General features: G+C 47.0%; 1 protein-coding gene across 3 annotated transcripts in view; it reads right to left on the bottom strand.

Moving 5' to 3' along the window:
• Positions 1 to 343: 343 nt before the first annotated feature.
• Positions 344 to 21,088, bottom strand: part of Arhgap25 (Rho GTPase activating protein 25) — a 76,369-nt gene continuing 55,624 nt past the window's right edge. For all 3 annotated transcript variants that reach the window (XM_048416413.3, XM_048416412.3, XM_085690615.2), the window contains 7 exons: positions 17,390 to 17,597; positions 11,648 to 11,780; positions 9,934 to 10,007; positions 8,494 to 8,615; positions 7,532 to 7,728; positions 3,690 to 4,222; positions 344 to 1,089 (listed from right to left, as the gene is read on the bottom strand). In XM_048416413.3, the coding sequence (XP_048272370.3) occupies positions 876 to 1,089; positions 3,690 to 4,222; positions 7,532 to 7,728; positions 8,494 to 8,615; positions 9,934 to 10,007; positions 11,648 to 11,780; positions 17,390 to 17,597 (1,481 nt within the window). In that variant the 3' untranslated portion in view covers positions 344 to 875. The remainder of the gene's footprint in view (positions 1,090 to 3,689; positions 4,223 to 7,531; positions 7,729 to 8,493; positions 8,616 to 9,933; positions 10,008 to 11,647; positions 11,781 to 17,389; positions 17,598 to 21,088) is intronic.

The following is a 21,088-nucleotide window of genomic DNA, read 5'->3' as shown; positions in this document are numbered from 1 at the left end:
CCAGCATAAGCCCCGCTTACACAACCATGTGCCGTGAGACTCGCCTGATGTGTCCTTTCCTAATTCATTTTTCTTTGTTGTTGTTATTATTATACTTAGTTATTTAATGTGTGTGGGTGTTCTGCTTGCCTGTATGTATATGTACCATGTACATGCCTGGTGCCCTCAGAGGCCAGAAGAGGGGAACAGATCCCTGGAACTGGAGTTACAGACGGTCGTGACTGTGTGGATGCTGGGTCCTCTGGAAGAGCAGCCGGTGCTCTTAGCCACTGAGCCAACTCTCCAGCTCCCTCTTATTAATTCTTATAAAAGTGTCTGGTAGATTGTCAAAATACTTGTTCAATTATTGTTTTCCTTTTTCTTTATTTGAATAAAAATTCCCACCAATTTTGTTTTCATAAATACACCTACGTTGTTTTGATTCTGGTACCAACAGTCCAGCCTCCCCAAAGAGTCCTCACTGGGTTAGCACTCGAGAGCGAACCATCAAGTTCTGCGCATGTCTTAGAAATGACGAGCATCGTCTGACCAGGCAAGTCCAACCACATGGAAAACAAAGTCCTGAGGCCTTGGCCTAGTGCTGGGCTGGGCTCCTGGGATGCCACACACCTTCAATGTCTCCTTTGGACCTAGTCACGCACTGGAAGATTCCAATTCACTCTTCCCACAGTGGAATAACAGTCCCTTGAGTACAGCACATGGTCACAGGTGTCCTGGTGTGTTCCCGCTCACCCCCGTCTTCTGTTTATTGGCTGAGGACTGTAGCACTTTTCCTCAGATACCCTGTCCAGCTTTGGAGGTGATCCTGCTTTCCAGTCATCAGAAGCAGGAGAAAGAGAGTGGCGTTGACCACCCCTGCCACACACCTCGGAGCCTCAAGCCTTGGTCTCCGTCTCAGGCTTCTTCATTGACTTTACAAACTCCTTGACTTCTTCTTCCAAGACCTTGTTCCTCTTCTCGACGTCCTCCCGGGAGCGCTCCACATTTCGAAGGCTGATTTCCAGGGCCGCAAACTTCTTCCTCTCCCTCTCCAGCTCTTCGTTGAGCCTCACCACCTTAGCCCAGACATCGTAGTTTTCCTTCTCTAGGCTGCAAGGAAGAAGACCAGAGTATTAGCTCTAAACCCTTCCTTCCCAGCCCTTCACCCACATTCACAACCTCTTGTTCATTCGTCTCTCTGAGATACGACATGCCAACTGGTGAATGCCACTCCAGGCATTGCTGTGGATGTATGTCCTTCCACCCAACAGAAGACTTCACAGGAAACCTGAATTCTCTAGGCACTTCAGGGCCTTACTTAACCCTGGTGACATCTCTTGTGTTACTGTGTTTCATGTCACTTTATGGATTGTGCCCTGTGTTTAAACAGACAAAACATTTGAAAGAAGGACCATGTGTAATAGAGCTGGGTGCCCACCTTGAAGCTGTGTGTGACTAGTTAGCCAAAGCTATAAATGCTCAATATTCTAGATCTGCAGCATCTCTGCCGCCTCTTCACCATGCTCCAGTGGGCAGCCTGGCCAGAGCCCTTCCTAGCTAAGACCCCCGCTCTGGGATCAAGATTTGGGAAAGCAAAGGGAAATACATTTTGGGGACCGTGGGTTCTGGGGTCCCACAGGAATTCTAAATCCTGCCCTGGGGGTGGGGGATAAACTATAGGCTTCCTGAATTCCCATGGCATGCATTGCTACTGGCTCAAATTCTAACACAGCCCAGGTGCCCTGCCAAGCTATGCAGAACTAAACCTTAAGAACAAGTGAACATGGTTCATTATTTAAGCCTAAGGAGGAAATTTCTGGTCTGTGGGTGAACTTCAGATTGTGTGATTGGAAATTTGCTTCTGAGTTTCCTCCTCTGGGTGCTGCCTCACTCCTCCCAAGCTCATCCCACGAGTGCCATTCCCTGTCTTCCCTAAGCAGGCCTGCCTGTGCTCACCTGCAGACACAAGCGGCCATCGGAGGCCATGCCTCGGGTTCTGTATTCAAGAGCCAACGTGGCTGGTTCTATGTGGACCACTCCCCACAGAGTCTTGTCTGCCCGTTTGTCTTTCTCTTCCTACAGCAATCTTTCTCACTCCTTTAGACCCTCCCGTTACAACATTCAGTCCTCTTTCCCAGCTTCCCATCCCCTTCTGGCCTGAAGAGAACACACGGGAGATGCTGTGCTGGATCTTGACCACTGACTGCAGAGCAGAAACAACAAGGACTTAAGAGCCAGCCTGACCTGGGGTCAAGGTTCAAGCCCGGCCCCACAACAATCAGCTGTATGGCCTTCAAGAATGCTTTGAAACTTCTGGGGCTCCTGATTCTTCTGACAAATGGGGTGCTTCTCATGCAATTCAACCAGGAGGCACTGCCAAGCCGCTAATTCTCCTGCCTCTGCCATGGCTGGGCTAACAGATGCCTCAGAGACTTCTGTATTTGGGAGGAGCAGATATTTCTATGGTCGTCAGTCTTTTTCCTGCTCTTCAGTGGCATTTGGGCTAGGGCCACAATGAGAGCCTTTTCTGGGGCTGATTTGCTACCACATAAGGTATCACAGAAGTCTACAAACGGTTGATTTTAAGTTATCAGACAAAGGACATATGTTTTGTTTGAAAGCCGTCCCTCCATATAGAGCAATGGATAGAGACTCACAATAGTCTTTCTTCCTGGTACCTAAATATTAATAAAGAAGTATCCATAAATATGGAAGTCCACTATTGTCATTATGACAAGTATTTTTGTGGGTCAAGTAGGACTAAAGTTACCTCTCTGAGAAAGAATTTGCTAAGGGAGAAGAATGGGGAAAGAACCACAATGACCAGCATGGTCTAACCCTACGGGAGCAATAGTGGCACACACATTGGTATAACCAGTAGCTAATATCCTTAAAGTCTATTCAATAAGAGGGAAACCATACCGGGTTCCCAGACCCAGCCTACTACTCAGGACTAGCAAAGTTGCGGATCTTGGAGTAGAACCCATAGCCATCACTTAACCAAACTAGCATGATCCCTAACAGCCATCTAACATGCCCTTACACCCACAGGTAGGTGTAGTCTCTGCCACTCATCAAGGAAACTCCTCTTTGTGGATTACAGAATCCACAGCCAATCAAAATGCACTGGTTGTGGATTCTGCTTCCAATGGATCCATCTGTACGAGCCAAAAGAGCCAGAAGATCAGGAAGTCTGCTGAGAGGTTGTGTCTCCAACCACTTTGAAGCTAATTCCATAAAGCCTCACCAACATGACTGCCCAAACAAAGGCAAGCCAAAGTGAATGGGGAAAGGCTCACAGGCTTCAACCCTACACAAAGAACAACAGGCAGCTAAGGAAACCTGGGAGTGGAGAAATAGTCCTCCCCAGGGAAGAGCACAGCAATTGCTTTCCAATACTAGACAGTGAGCCCTGAACACATCCATTAAGACAGAGCATTGTGAAGGTCTCCCTCAACTCAGCTAAGCGTATTTACCCTTAAGGCTACTTGGGCTTCATTCTTAAGTTTCCAAGGATCTGTTCAGCAGGGCAGGACTTTCCCACCTAATCTCTCTCCGTGTGTCCTCTCCTTTGTTAGGTTTGGATGCTATAGGTTGTCCTGTCCCCTGAAATACTTTAAGGTGTAACATTTTAGAAGGTGGAGACAATATACACTTCCTCCTAAACACAGGAGCCAGGTGCGCTCCGCGGCCCTCTGCACAGGACTTACGTTTTGATCTGTTCCTCGTATGCGCGTTTCTGGGTCTCTATTTCCTTTTGTAGGTGCTGGACTGTCCTCTGCAAAGAGTCAAGGTCGTCCTCTCCAGAGTTCTTGCTTCCACACTCCATTTCAGAGTCTGTGCTGACTGGAGCATCTCTCTTGGGGTCACAGGCAGTGGGAGAGAGTGTGCCTGCTGGGCTCCCTGGGGACCCTAGTGGGGCTGGGACATTGTCATAGGTAGAAGTCCGCTGGTCATTGGAAAGGTGGCGCAAATCTTGAGACAAAGTTCTCCTGTGCCCTTCCCCTTTCTTGGCCTCTGAAGATGGAGACCAGAACTCGTTTTTAAAGATTTCCAGTTTGCTGCTAGTGGTTCCTTGGAACGCTGACGTCAGGAAACACTTCCGGTTGGGGAGCGTTTGAGTCCTTTTACGAGATTGCACCTTCCAGTCTCCCGGGTTTTCCTTGGGACCTTTCCCACTGTCCTCATGATTCTGGTCACCTGGCTGTGGTCCTGTGGGGCTGGTAACATCAGGACTACTTGCCTGGAAAAAAATAGTCATGGATATTATATAAGGTTTTTTTATTCCTTTCTGTGTGCCTTGTCCCCAAGATAAGGAAGTCCTGAGAAGTTCATCCTGATTTGCACCTGTGACACCCTTAGTGGGCCACCTCAGTGGTATGACAGTTCAGGGACCCGTTCAAACTCTAGAGAGGGAGTGTGAACTAACATCATTTGCTCAATCAGTGTGAACATCCTAAGCTAGGATCCTTTCATGAACTTAGGCGGTTTTGTCAGTTGTGACTCAAAGCCCAAGACCCCTAGTGAAGTTCAGTAAAGTCCACTGAGTGTGCTTCCACGATCTCCAAGATGAAGAAGAAAGCAAAGCAAACATGCTACCACCCACTAAGTGAGAAGCCAAACAGCAAGCTGGCAATGGCTCTGTCACATGTCACAGACAGTGAAGGGCAACCCCCCTGTGGTACTGGCTGAGAAGGAAAATATCAATGACCAAGAAGAAACGGACAAAGAACTTGAAGAAGAGCAAGTTTGTGCTGGAGAGGTTGCTCAGAGCTTAGAAGCACCTACTCTTGAAGAGGCCCCAGCTTCAGTTCCCAGCACCCACACAGCAGCTCATAACCACCTCTGACTCCAGTCCCCAGGGCTCTGATGCCCCCTTCTGGCCTCTGCAGGCTCCTGCTTGTGTGTAGTGCACAGGTACTCAGCAGGCTCATGTACACACATACAAAATAAATACATATTTAAAGAGCAAAATCCCAAAATAGTTCACAGAGGAGAAAAAGCAAACTGACCCTGACACTTTAAAAAAGATATTTAGCCTCTTTTTAAAATCAGTAGATCTCAGCCAGGTGACCAGTTAAAATGACTAAATTATCAGTTTTTTATGAGATGGAGTCACCCCCAAGCCTGATGGCACAACTCCGTGAAACATGGGTCTTTTCAGGCCTTGCTGTGAAAGCAATGGCACAGATGCCAATAACATTTATGAAAATTACATATTCAAATCTATTTACCTTCTTGCCCACTAATCCCATTTCTGAGAATTCACCCCATAATTGTATCTGCCTGAGCACACATCAAAGTGTGGGCAGGATGGTTTATGGAAGCCCTGTGTGGTGCCAAACTGACCTGTTCATCCCAAACCCGAGGAGGGGAACACAGCGCAGTAAATGAATGGAACACCATATAGTTGCCAAAACTGAGGTCGCGTTGGTAGCTATATAAACAGGTATATAGGGACAACTGAAGGGTGACTGGCCAATGAGCACAGCAGGAAAGGGAAGGCTAGAAAAGGGACATGTGACGGTCAACACTGGCAACGTGCCAGAATCTAGACTCGCCATGGAGATGATCCCCTGAGCATGCCTGCGAGGAAGAGTCAGTTAAAGGAGGTGGGAAGACCCACCCTACCTGGGGGCGGAGCCATCACAGGCCTTTGTGTCCTGGACTGAAGGAAAAGGAGAATGGGAGCTGGGCTCATCTCTCTGCTCCCGGACTGTGGCTACACTGTGACCAGCTACCCCAAGCCCTTGCTGCCATGGCTTCTCTGCCTCCGTGGACTGTAAGCTCCAACTACAAGCTTAAGAAACCTCTGCTTTCCTAAGCGGCTTTTGCCAGGTCTTTTCTCACAGCGATCATGTAAGAGCCAACATGGTGCAGGGCTTCTCAATTGATAACTTATTAGGACTAGGTTTCTTGAACCATGTAGTTGTATGTAAAATCAAATTGAAAAGAAAAGGGAAAAAAAATGAGTCCCACATAAGATGGGAAAGTCGGGGCTGCTGTGGTACTTTCCTGCCAATCCCCTGCTTCGGTACAAGCATGTGGTCTTACAGTGGGAATAGGACTTCAGACATGACATGCTGCTCGAGGGGATGCTAGTGTTGCCCCTTTATCAACCTTTCTTGCCTTAGATCCCCAACCACAATAAACGAGCATGGAAAATAAATAGTGTACAGGACTCTGACAGCCTCCAGGGGCGTAGACTCTGACATCACAGCCTCCAGGGTGTGGACTCTGACATCACAGCCTCCAGGGGGCATGCACTCTGAAATCACAGCCTCCAGGGGCGTGGACTCTGACATCACAGCCTTCAGGGGTGTGGACTCTGACATCACAGTATCCAGGGTGTGAACTCTGACATCACAACCTCCGGGGTGTGCACTCTGAAATCACAGCCTCCAGGGGCATGGACTCTGACATCACAGCCGCCAGGGGCATGGACTCTGACATCACAGCCTCCAGGGTGTGGACTCTGACATCACAGCCTCCAGGGGTGTGCAGTCTGGAACTGACTCATTGCTGAGGGCGTGGACTCTGACATTACAGCCTCCAGGGGCGTGGACTCTGACATCATAGCCTCCAGGGGTGTGCACTCTGGAACCGACTCATTGACTTTCTCAGCACAGTGGTTGTCCTGTCATTTCAGGGCCACTAGCAAAGGAACAGAACCATGGCTTTCAAGGACTGTGGATGATTTGTTAACAAAGTTGCCTGACTTTACATTGTAATTAGTTTTAGAGAGTTAGTAAGTTAATGCAGCCATACAAATTCCATACCCCAAGCCCACCCCCCCCCCCACAAAACAACAGAAAACCAAAAAAGCAAACCAAACAAACAAACCAAAAATAAATAAATAAATAAACAAACAAAATACTCCAATCATAGCAATTTGTTGCTTTTTTTTTTCTCTCATCTTTAACATCATAGGTAACTTTCTTGGTCAACTAAAAATTTAATTTTTTTTAACCTGGCCACTTATTAAAAAAAAACAAGCTGCTATAAAATGTCTATTTTTTAAAAAAAAAAATCTGTCCCTATAAACTCATGAAAACATTTGGCCTTGGTCAACTTTCACCCTCTAATCGTCTGTATTTTGGAGACTCCAGAGTTCGGTAGCTCTGAGAACGTGAGCGCTGAGCCTTCTCTCCAAGCGAGGGTCTGACACTGCCGAGGAGCTTATCAGGGAATGGGGCTGGCTGCACGAACACGTCCCCGGCTCTGAGGAAGGAGTCAGGCTCAGATCATCAGCACAGCCATCCCCTCCCAGCTTCCCCTTGGAATGCTCAGCAGCTCTTACACGTGCAACGCTGCATTCATTTTTTTTTTTCTGTTGAACTTCCCTGGGATTTTGCCTTGGCGACAAGGCCCCAAAACCCAGCCTATAGGCAATCCTCACACATGTCACTAGCCCCAAGCTTTCCCAGTGTATTCTGAGGGGTCTGTGCCGCACATGTCTGTCTATGTCTCTGCCCGCAGCCCAGCGTCACTCGTCACTGCCTCAGAACGACCAGACTAAAGGAAGAATCTGCTGGGGCAGCAGGCATCTTACTGTGCTATTGCAGCTGTCTGTCCTGGAGAGGGGCGGGTCTTCTGTGGCGTCCCATCCCACAGAGCTCCGGGGCACTGGAGCCTTCTTGGCATCATTCTTCTGGACAGGGGGTGACAGCGGTGCGTCCTTGGACTTGGGGAAGAGGACTTCATGGTCTCTGATCATCATGGTCATCACTCTTTGGATCTGGGGAGTCCCTGAAGGGAAGAAGAGATTTGGAGTGCTGGTCCATGGGCCAGGAGCCTGGCAGCACTCGAGGGTTGCCACCCTCCGAGAGGATGTTACCACAGGCCTCATTTGTACTTCAGGGAACCCTTCTTAATTATTTGGAGTAGAATATTTTGGTGAGAGGATGTACTAAAATAAAAATATATAAATGGGATGGGGTGAACAAAGAGCTGTTGAGGACATGACCCACCTATATTGCCCTGAATCAGATTTTATCAGGCAGTAAGTAACAATAATAGTCAAGAAAAAAGGCATCTTTTTCTCCTGCTGTGGTCTTCAATGTGATGTCTGTCATCTTATTGCACCCCAAGCAAATGGGTGTCAGGAACACTTCCTTGCCACACATATGGCAGACATGAGCCCTCCAGGTCAGGGCTTTTGCTTATCAAGCCAAGACGCAATCTTAGAAAGCTTTTCAGCCTAGCTTTACAGCAGCCTTCTTGTGAACCGGTTCATAAAACAAAACCACGTTGGCTCCTCTTGGCTAATGGTATTTTAAAGTCATACAAGAGACTGGGGAAACACTAGTTAACTAGTCTGCAGTTAGACTACTGTGCTCTGGGACCACTGAGCAGGAGACGTAATTCCTGCACTACTCACGAGGCTGCTAATACCAGCCAGGAGAGATGGCACACGGGCAAGCTCTGTGAGCTGCAAGCGAGACACAGACGCTGGGGACAGTGTTCTCGCTTCACCTCCTGGGCACCTCTCCCTTGCAGGATCGGCCTGTGTACCTCTCATGATCACAGCTGGGTCTTCGACCTTCGACCTGATGAGGTTCACTCCAATCACAGTGGCCAGGTTGTCCACACTCATCTTGTTGACGGCACAGTTCAGCTGGATTTCGTGCAGGAATCTGTGGGCAACCAGGAAACCTCATTTCAGATGATGGGAAGCGGCCAGGAGAGAGCAATCCCCGGACCCACGGGCACACTGGTTGAATTCTAGCTCTTTCCCCTGTTTCCGGAATGGAGTGAATGGGCTCTGCCTGCAAGAGTTTAACTAGAATGTGGAACTTCACAGACCAAGGAGGGATGAGGAGCTAGGGGAAGGGTGGGCTGGAGGTGGAGAATCTCTCAGCAGGGATTGTTTGGGACTCAGATGGGTGCCCAACAGCTTCAGTCTTTTGCCTTTACCATTTGCTTCTCAGTACCCACCCCACCCATGTCTCCAGAGAGGAAAGATGTGTCAGTGAGGTCTTAGAGATGGCAGGACAACCCCAGGGCCTCCTGACTCGCATCCTCTGATGGGAGAATGGAGGTCTCTCACTCTCAGCAGGTGCTTGGGGGCTAACAAGGAAGTTCCGCTACACTTCCACCCATCAGAAGCCTGAAGTCCTCAGACTTGCTCGAAAAACAAAAATGACTAAGCACATAAGTAAAGGAATTTTGGGTACTTAAAAAAAAAAAAACATTTCAAAGTAGGTAGAGTGGAATGCCATAAAACTCCAAATTTGAGAAATAAAAAAAAATGGTGTGCTCACATGATGAAAAATGACATATTATGGGATAATTTGTTTCTTGATAAAGGACATGCTTTTCAGTTGGGTTGTAAAGCAGCCCCCTGTAGTTATGCTTATGTAAACGACGATTCATGGGAAGAGAAAGTACTCAAGAGGAGACGTCACTAGATGAGGGTCGCATCTAGCTTTGGTCCTTATTTACAGTTCTTGTATCTTTGTGGTGTCCAGATTAAGTGAGAATCATCTTTATAATTTGGAAATTACATCACAGTATTTTTGAAAAATAAAAGACAACATGGAGGTGTGTATGGGGTGAAGATTCTCAGCACACCAGGCCTGGGCTGGTCCACCTGCAAGGTGTTGCCCCGAGGACTCACACAGTAGGTCCTCAGAAAGGACTGCAGGAAAATACAAACGGTGGTCTAGAGTGAATGCTTCCAGAGTGCTAGTTTTGGGGACAACATGATTCCAGGTTCTCGTGCACGCTCTGGGAATATGCTCATTCTGAAGGATGGAATATGCTCATTCTGTGAGCAGGTTCTTAAGGATCCCCGAGGAGTGTGTGCAAGAACACCCCCTCAGAGCTACGTGAATGAAATTGACCTTCTACAATTCCAGACCAGAATCTGGGATCTTAGAAACGGCTTCCTCTTCTCCCCAGGGCTTCTTCCTGATGTGGCTGGCGGCTGGGGCTCCACACCGGGAGGCTCACCTGCAGATGTAGCTCAGGAGACTGTAGTTGTCACGGGGCAGGATGGAAAGCTGCTTCACCAGCTCCTGCTGAGCCTGGGAAGAGAGTTGGACACTAGTAAGCAAGCCTGCTGCCTGTCTGTCAGCAATGAGCATAGGGGCATCTGTGTAGGGAAAACACGTTGGTTGTCACTCCTGTTCCCACAGGTCTAAGAGTTAAAATCCTTTGAGATCAAAGTTCTGAGGATTCATGAAGTGTGAACTGAAGCCCAGACTGGTCTTGAACTTCCCGTGTAGCCAATGATGACCTTGAGCTTCTGATCCTCCTGCCTACAGGAGAGCTGAGATTACACGTGTGAGCCACCACACTCAGTCTGTGCCATGCTGAGGATCAAGCCAGGGCCCTACATATGCTAGGCACCCACTCTGCCAACTGAGCTACATTCCCAACTGCTGTATTTTTTTCTACCATGCATTTAAAAAGTCTATTTGAAATAATGTAGCCCACCCAGTCCTGACTTTGAGCACCTGTAAGAATGAATTACCTGTGCCAGGATCTTCATAACTATGACTCCCCTTAACTGTGGCTCCCCATAACTGTGGTTCCCCATACATAACCATGGCTTCCCATAACCATGGCTTCCCATAACCATGGATCCCCATAAACTGTAGCTTCCCACACCTGTGGACCCCTATAACCATAGCTCCCCATACCCGTGGCTCCCCATAACTGTGACTCCCCATAACCATGGAGCCCCATAACCGTGGTTCCCTACTAGCAGTCCACCCTGGGGAGTCTGAAAGCTATTTTCTCACTGGCCTGGAAGTCCTGAGACTCAGACTATATCACAAATACTAAAGAATAGAGAACTGCTCAACCCAAAAAAATCTTTGTTACTAGTTAGTTTCACATGCCTTGATCCTCTGAACAATGCCAGGCCAATCAGACAAGGGCATTGTCTAAGTGTGTACTGCCCGACATATGTGCCAATAATCGCCACATGTAGCCATTCAATGTAAATACAATTAAGAATGTGGCTCTTCTGGTATACTACCTGTATTTCATGGACATGATACCACATAAGTTAACCATAAGTTAGCACATGAGACAGTGATAATATTACATCACCACAAAAATCCTCTTGGGTTAAGTAAATATACTGAGCCTCAGAGTCTATGTATGAGGTGGCTATTCTTAGTTATCAACATGACTGGATTTAGGACGACCAATGGAGGCAGGTTTCTGAGGACATGTGCAACAGTGTGTCCAGAGAGCTTTCACGGAGGTGGGAAGGCCCACCCTGACTGTGAGTCTGATGTTGTGGTAAAAGTAAGCCAGCTGAGGACGGGTGCTTATCTCTCCCTGCTTCCTACCTGTGGGTACGGTGTGACAGCTGCCTATGCCCCTGCTGCCACGGCTTCTCTGCCACCATACACCATATCTTGAAACCGAGCCAAATAAACCCTTCCTTCCTTACGTGGCTTTCATCTGGTATTTTGTCACAGCAGGGAGGTAGTAACTCATACAGTGCATAATTTGCCAGATGAAAGAGCGAAGGTTAAATCCCGGTCTTCTTGCTGTTTTGCCAATGGGAATGGTACCATTGGCCCGGCAGTGTTTCTGAAGCACCAGTCTGACAGAGTCTCCTACAAAGGGGCATGGGCCCCATGACTCATTCCCACCTGCTAGAACCCTGTTCAGAAACAGAAGGACAGTCAGCAAGAGAGACACCAACCTTTGCCTCATCCGCATTCATGAGTTGTCCACAGAGCAGGAACCCTTCATACTGGCTCCAGGGAACCACAGGCTCCGGGAGGTCTCGGAGGTAGAGCTTCAATAGAGAGGCCACCGTGTGCACATCTGTGTCCCTGAAAGAAAACCGGCTGCACTTAGAGCACAGAACCCAGAGGCCTCTCACTTATCGGGACGGGCCACTGGGTCAAAGCGTGGACTACAGAGGGACGTGTTACAAAGGACCAGCGTCTGGGAAAGTCCCAGACCCAGACACCAGCGCCCAGAGCAACGCAGCCACTTCCTGCTTCCATACAGCTGCTAACATGAAGGTCACTTTTTCATTAAATGCTCTGTAACTATTTTGATCTTTTTCCACTTTCTTATTTCTTCAGACCACTTAATACATCACGGTTAATGATGTCTATGGAGTCTCTCATGTTTTGCACGTGTAAACTTGTTTATATCCTTGGTCCGTTGTTCCGGTTTATTCCCAGAGTACTCAAAGCAGCATTGGGGTCCAGCCATATGATTCATCAATAGTTAATTCAGTCATAACCAATGAGAAAGCTTATTTTTATCTTGGGCTTCCTTTTCTCATTCCCTTTATGATTTAAGTAGTAACCCTGCAGGAATACCTAGTTCATCAGGTCGCAGCACTTTTTTAAGAGCTTGGAGAAAAGAAAGCCGAAAGCGTCTGTCTCATGGCATGGGAAAGTATATGCTCTCGTAGTTACAGCATCAATAAACCAGGCTTTAGAGGAACCCAGCCCCCCTTGTTCACTGACAAACTGCCGTTGCTTCCTGACAGTGACAAAGCCCCGAAGAGCCCAAGAATGCAGCCTGCGGCCCGGCCTCGGAAGTCTGCTGGCCCCTGAATTGCAGTGGTTGCATTTAGTCTGTTAAAAGAGAAACTAAATCCGAGTCTACCACATTACGATGTGTTACTTAATAAGGGGTGTGTTCTGAGAAATGCGTCATTAGGGAATTTAGTCACTGTATGAAAACCAAGCGGTGATCTTCATAAAGCCAGGTGGTATAGGTTGCTCTACTCCGAAGCTACGTGGGCAGTACTGTTGTGGCCTGTCACTGAGGCATTTGAGACAATGTAAACAAGAATACCGAGTGTGTGTGTGTGTGTGTGTGTGTGTGTGTGTGTGTGTGTGTCTGTGTGTGTGTCTGTGTGTTTATTTTGTTTTGGATTCTGTTCTTAGTTACCAATTTCTGGCTTTGACTTCTGCACCACCCATACCATACCACACCCCATTCCTACCCCCTCAATCTATTCCCCCCACCCCCTGCCTCTGAAGCATGTGAACTTGCTACCTCTGAAGGGGAGAACAAGCTGCATAGGATACAATCTGCGCTCCAAGATAGGAAATGTGGGCCAGGGATGTTCCCCTAACATGGATAGTCAAAGCATCCTACCCTATAGAGTCACTGTCTGAAAACACCCTTGAATAAAAGACACCTAGGGAAAGCACTCTTGGTGAAAACAGAGACAGAAGAGCCCACGAAAGTAGCAGAAGCATCACGGGCTGGCAGTCTAAAGGAGGATGCTCCCAAATGTCCCTGTGTTACACCTGACCCAGGGTCTTTACCACACCCAGGGCCCTGCTGGTCTATGTCCTCTCCTCTACCCCATGCACAATGAAGCTCCATGTCCCAGCCGTCATCTCAAATGAATCCCTTCCAGCCCCTCTCCTTCCGCTCCTGACTTCAGATAGCCACTGCCTTCCCCAACCCAGTTCCCGTCCTCTCCATCCTGTTCACTGACGGTATGGCCCCAACATACGAAACACACCCATAGAATAAACGGAGAGGAGAAGAATTTCAGTGAGAAAAAAATGGTATCAGTGATAAGGATGAGAACCAGACCCTTAGAGAGAAATTTCAGCTTAAAACAGGCAATTTTATCACAAGAAACCAAGACGGCAAAGATAACCAGTTATAAACAGACAGGGAGGACCGTGGATACACATCTGAGTCCAACACTAGGGAGGCAGAGGCAGACAACTCTGTGAATTTGAGGTCAGTCTGGTCTATAGAACGAACCTGGTCTATAGAGCGAGTTGCTGGGTAGCCAGGGATACACAGAGAAACTCTGTCTCGGGGGGAAAAAAGTAAGAAGAAATAGAAAGGTGATATAGCCACAGATACAATAGGGGTAATTCAAAGATTATATTATATCATATCATATTATATTATATTCTTAGAAACATCAAGAAAGTCCAATTAATTTTGACAAAGTTGATGCTGATAGCCTGAGGTTAGCCTGGCCAGCTTCTTATTTCGGTTTGTTGGGTCTCATCCTCAACATTATTTTATAGAGGCCTTATCCAGTTTACCAGACTATGTCAGGCTTCCTTTCTCTGAATTCTGTTTTCTCTACTTATCGCTTTTGGCACTAACACATTCTGTGTATTGGGGGCATAATGTCACCTCCACTGGGGGGCATAATGTCACCTCCACTGGGGGGCAAAATGTCACCTCCACTGTGTCGGTGCTGACTCGGGGGTCACCCTTGCAGTCTAATTCTCCAGGATCATTTCTCTTGAGTTGGCTGTCCCTCCAAACCAAAGGATCAGCCTGAAGTGACTTTTTTTGATGGGTCTGAGCTCTGATCCTCCTTTGGTGGCCTTGCCAGGTTGCCTTTGAGCCCGCATATGTGCCATGAAGCACACCTGTCCATTTTCACAGAGAGCACAGGGATGGGAAGGACATGAGGGTTGTGACCAAAAGGTAGTCAAGCCCAGTAAAAACTGACAAAGAGATTTTTAAAATCATTTTCTGCATGTGTATGTGTGTGTGATGTGTGTATTTATGCATGTTCCCATATGTGTGGGTACACATATATGTGAGTGCATGTTTCTGTGGAAGACAGATGTTGACATGGGTGCCTTCCTTGATGTCTTCCTACCCTATGTGTTGAGGCGGGGTCTTTCCTTGAGCACAAAAGCTTGAAGATTTGGGCAATCTAGGTATCCAGATAGCTCAGGGGATCTCCTGTCCTGGCCTCTGGGGAGCTGGGATTATAGACAGGTCACTAAGTTCCTTCCATTCATTGCAAGGGATCTGAATCCCATGTAATCAGAGGTTTCTTTCTCAACTACCATTTACTGAATAACCATTTAGAGGCTTAATATTACTTGAAGATGCTTGGCCAATAGTTCAGGCTCATTATTAGCTAGCTCTTACATTTAAATTAACCCAAATTTTAAAATCTATTCTCTGTCATGTGGTTCATGGCTTATTACCTTATTTTTTACATGACTTGTTTCCTCAGTGACTGGTTGGCTGGCATCTCCCAGACTCCACCCTTCTCCTGTATCTCTGCTTGGATTTTTCACCCAGCTCTATCCTGCTTTGCCATAGGCTGAAGCAGCTTTATTTATCAACCAATGAGAGCAACACATATTGACAGCATATGGAAAGACTTCCCACAGCACTCCCACTCTCATGTTCTCTTGTGTGGAGAGCTCCTTAGCCACTGAGCCACCTGCCCTGTGGTGGCTTTCATATTTGCTTTTCTCTGTTTTGTGAGAACCACGTACACCTGTGCTAGAATCTCACCAACCATGAGATCCATGCTTCTTTGTTCAGGTGAAAAAAAATAGCAGATCATTTAACAGTACCAACTGTATGACCTGTGGAAGACCCAGTGTCCAGCCACTGGCCCTGTGTTAGAGATGCTAGGAAGGGCCCTCTTGACCTTCCAACTCTTGTAACTCATTGATTGATAAATATTATGGTCAGGGTTTAGAAAAACTGTAACTATAGGAGAGATGTAGCTCACACCGCAGCTATGCCTATGGCAAATGCCTACATGGTCACCTATAGGTTCTGGGACACACTCCTAGCCTTGGTCCTAAATGCATTGGAGATTAGTTAAATGACAAGAACAGAAGAATCCTACATTCTTCTCCAAATAAGGTTTGTCCCCTCAAGGGGCACATGGACCCAGGAGCTGACTCTAAGAGGACTTTTCATCCTCCCTCTCTTTCTCTGATTGTGTATATGTGTGATTGTGTGTGTAATTGTATATATGTGTATATGTGTGTCTATATGTGTCCATGTGTGTATCTATGTGTATGTATGTATATGTGTGTGCAATTGTGTTTATGTGTATATGTGTGTGTATGTGTGTGGTTGTGCATATGTGTATGTATATGTGTGTATGTGGGGGTAGCTTTCCTCCTCCTCCTAAGCTCCCAAATTTCATGGAAATCAAAGACTACAATGCTACCTCCCTGTCACCAACCTGGCAGAATTCAAACAGACATACGAGGCAGTTATTTAGCAAATCCCACTCTACCCTCTATCCTTTGTCATCCTGACTTTACTCTTTGAGCAATAATCCACCTACATCTCTTGACCAACTCAAACATAATTTAAAAATTAAGAAGCAACCCAAATATAGTGACAGTGACTATACTGGAATAGGTTCCTGCTTATGGACTGTAACTGTGCTGTGCTGTTGAACGGGCCCATAACTTGGTATAGTTTCAGGTTTATCGCTGTTTGCCTAAACTACATAGGTAAATTAGCCTATGACATACTAAGGGCAGAAGAGATAGCCATAGGTGGGCCAAACAAAGACTATGCCAGAGTGGGCATGGAGAGAAACTGATGGACCTTAGAGATGCTTCAGAGGGAAAACGGCTGCATTGGTGAACAGAATGGGGCCGAAGAGGAAGAGCAAGGAGATGCCTACATAGGAATGACTCAGGCCTTCAGAACTTCCCCTCTGACCTAAAAAACTCTAGGGGATTTCGACATTTGTGAACTGGGTAGTGTTCAGGCCCATTGTACCAAAGCTTGTTTGCTGGGCTGCTAACTTGGTAAGAGTGGTTGGTCTTAAGCCAGCAGGACAAGTGCATGCAGGCAATCAGGTACTGTAGTCAACAGAGCATACAGTGTGAAGGTGGGGCTGGACCAGCTAAGAATGCAGGGTGGATGTGAGACTGGAGCAGCTAAGCACACAGTATATGATGGGGCTGAACCAGCTGATCATGCAGTGTGGATATAGGGCTGGACCAGCTGAGAATGCAATGCATGATGGGGCTGTACTGGTTGAGCACTCAGTGTGTGGTGCAGCTGGAGCAGCTGAGCGTGGTAGAGAAGGACATCCTTGTTGGGTTCCTGGAGAGTGAGAGGAACTGACTGCAGGAATTTTCACCACATCAGATGTGCCTCATACAGGGCTAGGACCCTTTGAGGAGGGTAAGAACGAACACCAGGCAGCTAAGATGGTGTGTGCTCCAGTCAGATGGCTCAGAGCTGAGTTCAGAATCACACAGTACTGTGGACCTGCAGACTTAGGAGAATTACTAATTCCATCCACATCTAGAATGCTGGAGCAGACTTCTGGTGCCTGCGGTCACAGATGTGCTAATCGTCACAGATGTGTTTATGCAGATAACTCTGCTCTTCATGCTTCTCCTCTGCCTGACGAGGACGCTGGGCGTGTTCCTAGGCTGAGCCTCAGCTTTCCCCCATGCTCTGCATCAGCTCCCCTTCCCTCATTCCCTCAGCATCACCTGAATCTGCCCAGATCATACTGTGTCATATAATCGTCTGCACACTCTCCTAACTGTGATGAGCAGAGCAAGCAAAGCCTTCTTCCTATTGTGTTCTGGGCCTCTGAAGCCTGTGAAGGCTCCCTGGCTCCCCTAGATCCTCTCTGCCTGGTCAGTTGGACAGGGCACAGGCAGACAGGACAGTTCAGGTAAGGAGGGCAGCATACCTGTCAAAAGAAGGTCGCTCCCCTGCATCAAATGCATCTCTCAGCTGCTTCACTAAGTTGTCCTGCCCAGGCAGGCGGAAAATGCCCTCTTCACTCACACCATGCTCCAGGATGAACTCTGCGCACTTCTCCACCAGGATGGGCACCAGCTGAGGGCCAAACTTCTGCTCATAGGCCACAGTCTCCTCCAGGCGCTGGCCGAACACCACTGGGAAGAAGAAATGTGGGGCCCCTGAGTTATTCTGACCTTCTCTGAGTCAATGGTGGTCAGGGACTGTGCATATTTCTTCTCTTTTTAAAATAATATCAATAGTTTTATCATTTCACACATATGTGTGCTTTGCCTGCTTGTATGTCTATGTACCACACGCATGAGTGCCCTTGGAGGCGAGATGAGAACATCGGCTTGCCCTGGGGCCTGAGTTACAAATGTTTGTGAGCTGCCATGTTGGCACTGGGAAACAAATTAAAACTAACTCCTCTGGAAGAGTACTCAGTGTTCTTAACCACTAAAGTACCTCTCTAGTCCCCTTTTTCTTTCAAAATATTATCTATTATTAGTTTAATACTTTTGAAAATTTCATACATGAATTTAGCACTTACATCATTCCCATCCCTTGCTCTACCACCTCCAACTCTTCCCATGTGCCCTATCACTCTCTCAAATTCACCAGCTCTTCTGCTTTGATTATTGTTTTCTATGCAGTTGCACATGCACGAGTACACACACACTCAGACACACACACTCAGACACACACACACACACACACACACACACACACACACACAGCTAAATCCATTTCGTGTTGCTCTGTGTATTTGTTTAGGACTGACCGCTGGGATTGTCTGATCTACCGGGGGGTTGTCCCTGTAGAAGATTGATTCTCCCTCTCTCTGCAGCCATTGATTGGTTAACTCTGCATCGAGAGTCTTGTGAGGTCTCTTCCCTCAGCACTGGCATGTCAACTGGTATTGTCATTGCTCAGGTCATACTTCTTCAGCCATTTTTTTGAGCTCTGTTATGGGTACATACTCCCTGTCCTATACAGCAGACACACACTCCCAGCAGAGGTCCAGAGCTCCAGTTCTTACAGTGTTTCGGCCCCTCTCTCATGGTTGTGTTTTCGATGTATTAATGGGGTTGGGTACTACACAGTCAGTTGTTCTCTGAATTTTGGATCAGATATGATTTTGGAACTTTTGTAATGATCTTCCACTCCAGCAAAAAGAAGCTCTCTGATGGGGGTAAGAATAACATTCATCTGTGGGTATAAAGGTAAGTGCTAAGAATGCAGTTAGGAAGCCAGGCAGTGGTGGCGCACGCCTTTAATTCCAGCGCTTGGGAGGCAGAGGTAGGTGGATATCTGTGAGTTCAAGGCCAGCCTTGGGCTACAAGAGCTACTTCCAGGACAACTAGGGCTGTTGCACAGAGAAACCCTGTCTTGAAAAACTAAAAAAAAAAGAAAAGAAAGAAAAAATAGAATGCTGATAGGAATTACACTGGTTTAAGAAAGTGACTGTAATAGGTTTTCCTCTAGGGTCCAATACTTCACCAGCCATGAGTAGCTGTTAGCTTTATAGTATCAGGCATCAATTCCTTTCTATTGAGCAGGTCTTCAATCCAATTAGACAGCTGTTGGTTGCTCCCAAAACATAAGTGCCATTATTACACCCTCGGGGGATATCTTGTCATCCTGTTCATTGTTGTGGCTTTACAGTTGGGCAGGGCTATTGATCACTTTTCTCCTTTGGCAGGTTGCATAACACCTTTGGCTATGAAGAGAGCTATTCCTCTGGGGAGAGTTTCCAAGTCGGTCTTATGTCTAGCATTGTGTGGTGTCTTTAGCAAGAGGGTTTCACATTCAACTTCTGGGAGGAAACTAAGGACAGCGGCAATAGCCTATTTTTGGGGAGTCTCTTTCACTGCCCTGGCCAACAGCTCAAAAGGAGATTTTTATATCTGTCACTGGAGGTTTTCCTAGACAGTTTATGGCTCTTGGGGGGAGTATTATTGATATAGAGGATTGGTATTATAGAGGACTTACTAATAGATTGATTTAGGAGACATTAGTCACACAAGTAAAATTTAGATATAGGAACACTGCCTCTAAAATACCCCTCCAAATAGGTAGTATGCTAATCAGCCTGTTAGAGATTAGAGAAATATAAGGTGCTAAGATATAAATGTTTATTTACTGAGATTGACCAGTCATTAGGCTCTTTAGGGCTTTGAAAGAGAATGATCCTCATAGGCTCATCGATTTGAATGTTTGGTCACCAGAGAGTGGCACTATCTGAAACATTAGGAGGTGTGGCCTTGTTGGGGGTGGGCTTTGAGGTTTCAAAAGCCCAAGCCAGGCCCAGTGGATCACTTGCTCTCCCTGCTGCCCGCAGATCCAGATGTAGAGCTCTCAGCTACCTCTCCAGCACCATGTCTTCCTGTACACTGCCCCATTCCCCATCACGATGATAATGGACTAAACTTCTGAAACTGTAAGCAAGCCCCAATTAAAGGCTTTCTTTTATAAGAGTTGCCACGTTCATGATGTCTCTTCACAGCAATAGAACAGTGACTAAGACATACTCCATTCCCATAATAAAGACATACCTTTAAGGGGCAGCTCAAGGTGGCAGCTCAGAGGTACAACCATCACTAACTCCTGTCCTGCCATATAATTCCCTGTGCTCTTATCAGGAAAGACACGATCCTGCCATGTGGGCAAGATGACACTGGCTAACAACTATTTGAAAGAGAACAACAGTGGTAGGCTTAAAATACTTCTGGCAATATGTAACATAGTTGCTGTGTAAATCTTCTTTCTGCCTAAGCAGGCAGACTTGCAGTCTCCTGACTCTGTTTGTGATACTTGGAGTGTAACCTGGGGCCGGGACCTGAGAGAGCTGGAAGGATGGTGGTGCATGTAAAATGCATAAGCCTCACTCAGGTGCACGTCTGCTAATGAAATCTCATACCAGGGAGTGGCCTCTTAGCTGGCCATTAGCCCCAGACAGCCAAACACCACTAAAGAGCTCTCCTGCATCTCTAAGTGTGTTTCTCACTGAGGAAGCATCTTGTTTCCATTACATTAGGACAGACAGCCCACGGCAGCCCAGGGCCTCGGCACCAGGCTTGCCTTCTGACTGTGCCCAGCCCCGGCTACTGATCTGGCAAGCTTGCCAGTGCCTCCAAGGCTCGGTGCAGTTGACAGTGAAGTGGTTATGACAGCGCTAGTCACCTCAGAGCTGCTGTCAAGATGAAATGAATGAGCCACAGTAGTAAGCAGAGGACCTGACCAGTTCCCTGGCACACGGTGCTCAGCAGAAGTTTAGTATTATCTTAAATACTTTAAAAAAAAAGAAAAGAAAAGAAAAGAAAAAAGAAAAAATGGGAGGTCAAAATGGAGAGAGACAGAAACAGTCCCAAATGTACAGTCCTGGGAAATTCAAACAATTCGTTCTCAGGTCTTGGTTAATAATATTGTCCTAAAGTCTTTAAAGGTGACGTGGAAAAACCAAGGACTGAATTCTGGTGACCCAGGGCACTGAAGGAAAGAGGCTATCACTCTGTTATCTTTTACTGAGTTAAGTCATTACGGCCTCTTTTAGAATACAGATTGTTTGCTTTACTTTCAAAAGCACAGCTACAGTGAACAGGTTCACCGGAATGTCCACACACGGAGGCATAATATTTGGTTATTG

Source organism: Myodes glareolus, chromosome 6 (genome assembly GCF_982192425.1).
Source record: "Myodes glareolus chromosome 6, mMyoGla1.1, whole genome shotgun sequence".
Taxonomy (NCBI): Eukaryota; Metazoa; Chordata; class Mammalia; order Rodentia; family Cricetidae; genus Myodes; species Myodes glareolus.
This window is presented reverse-complemented; position numbering and strand designations above follow the sequence as displayed.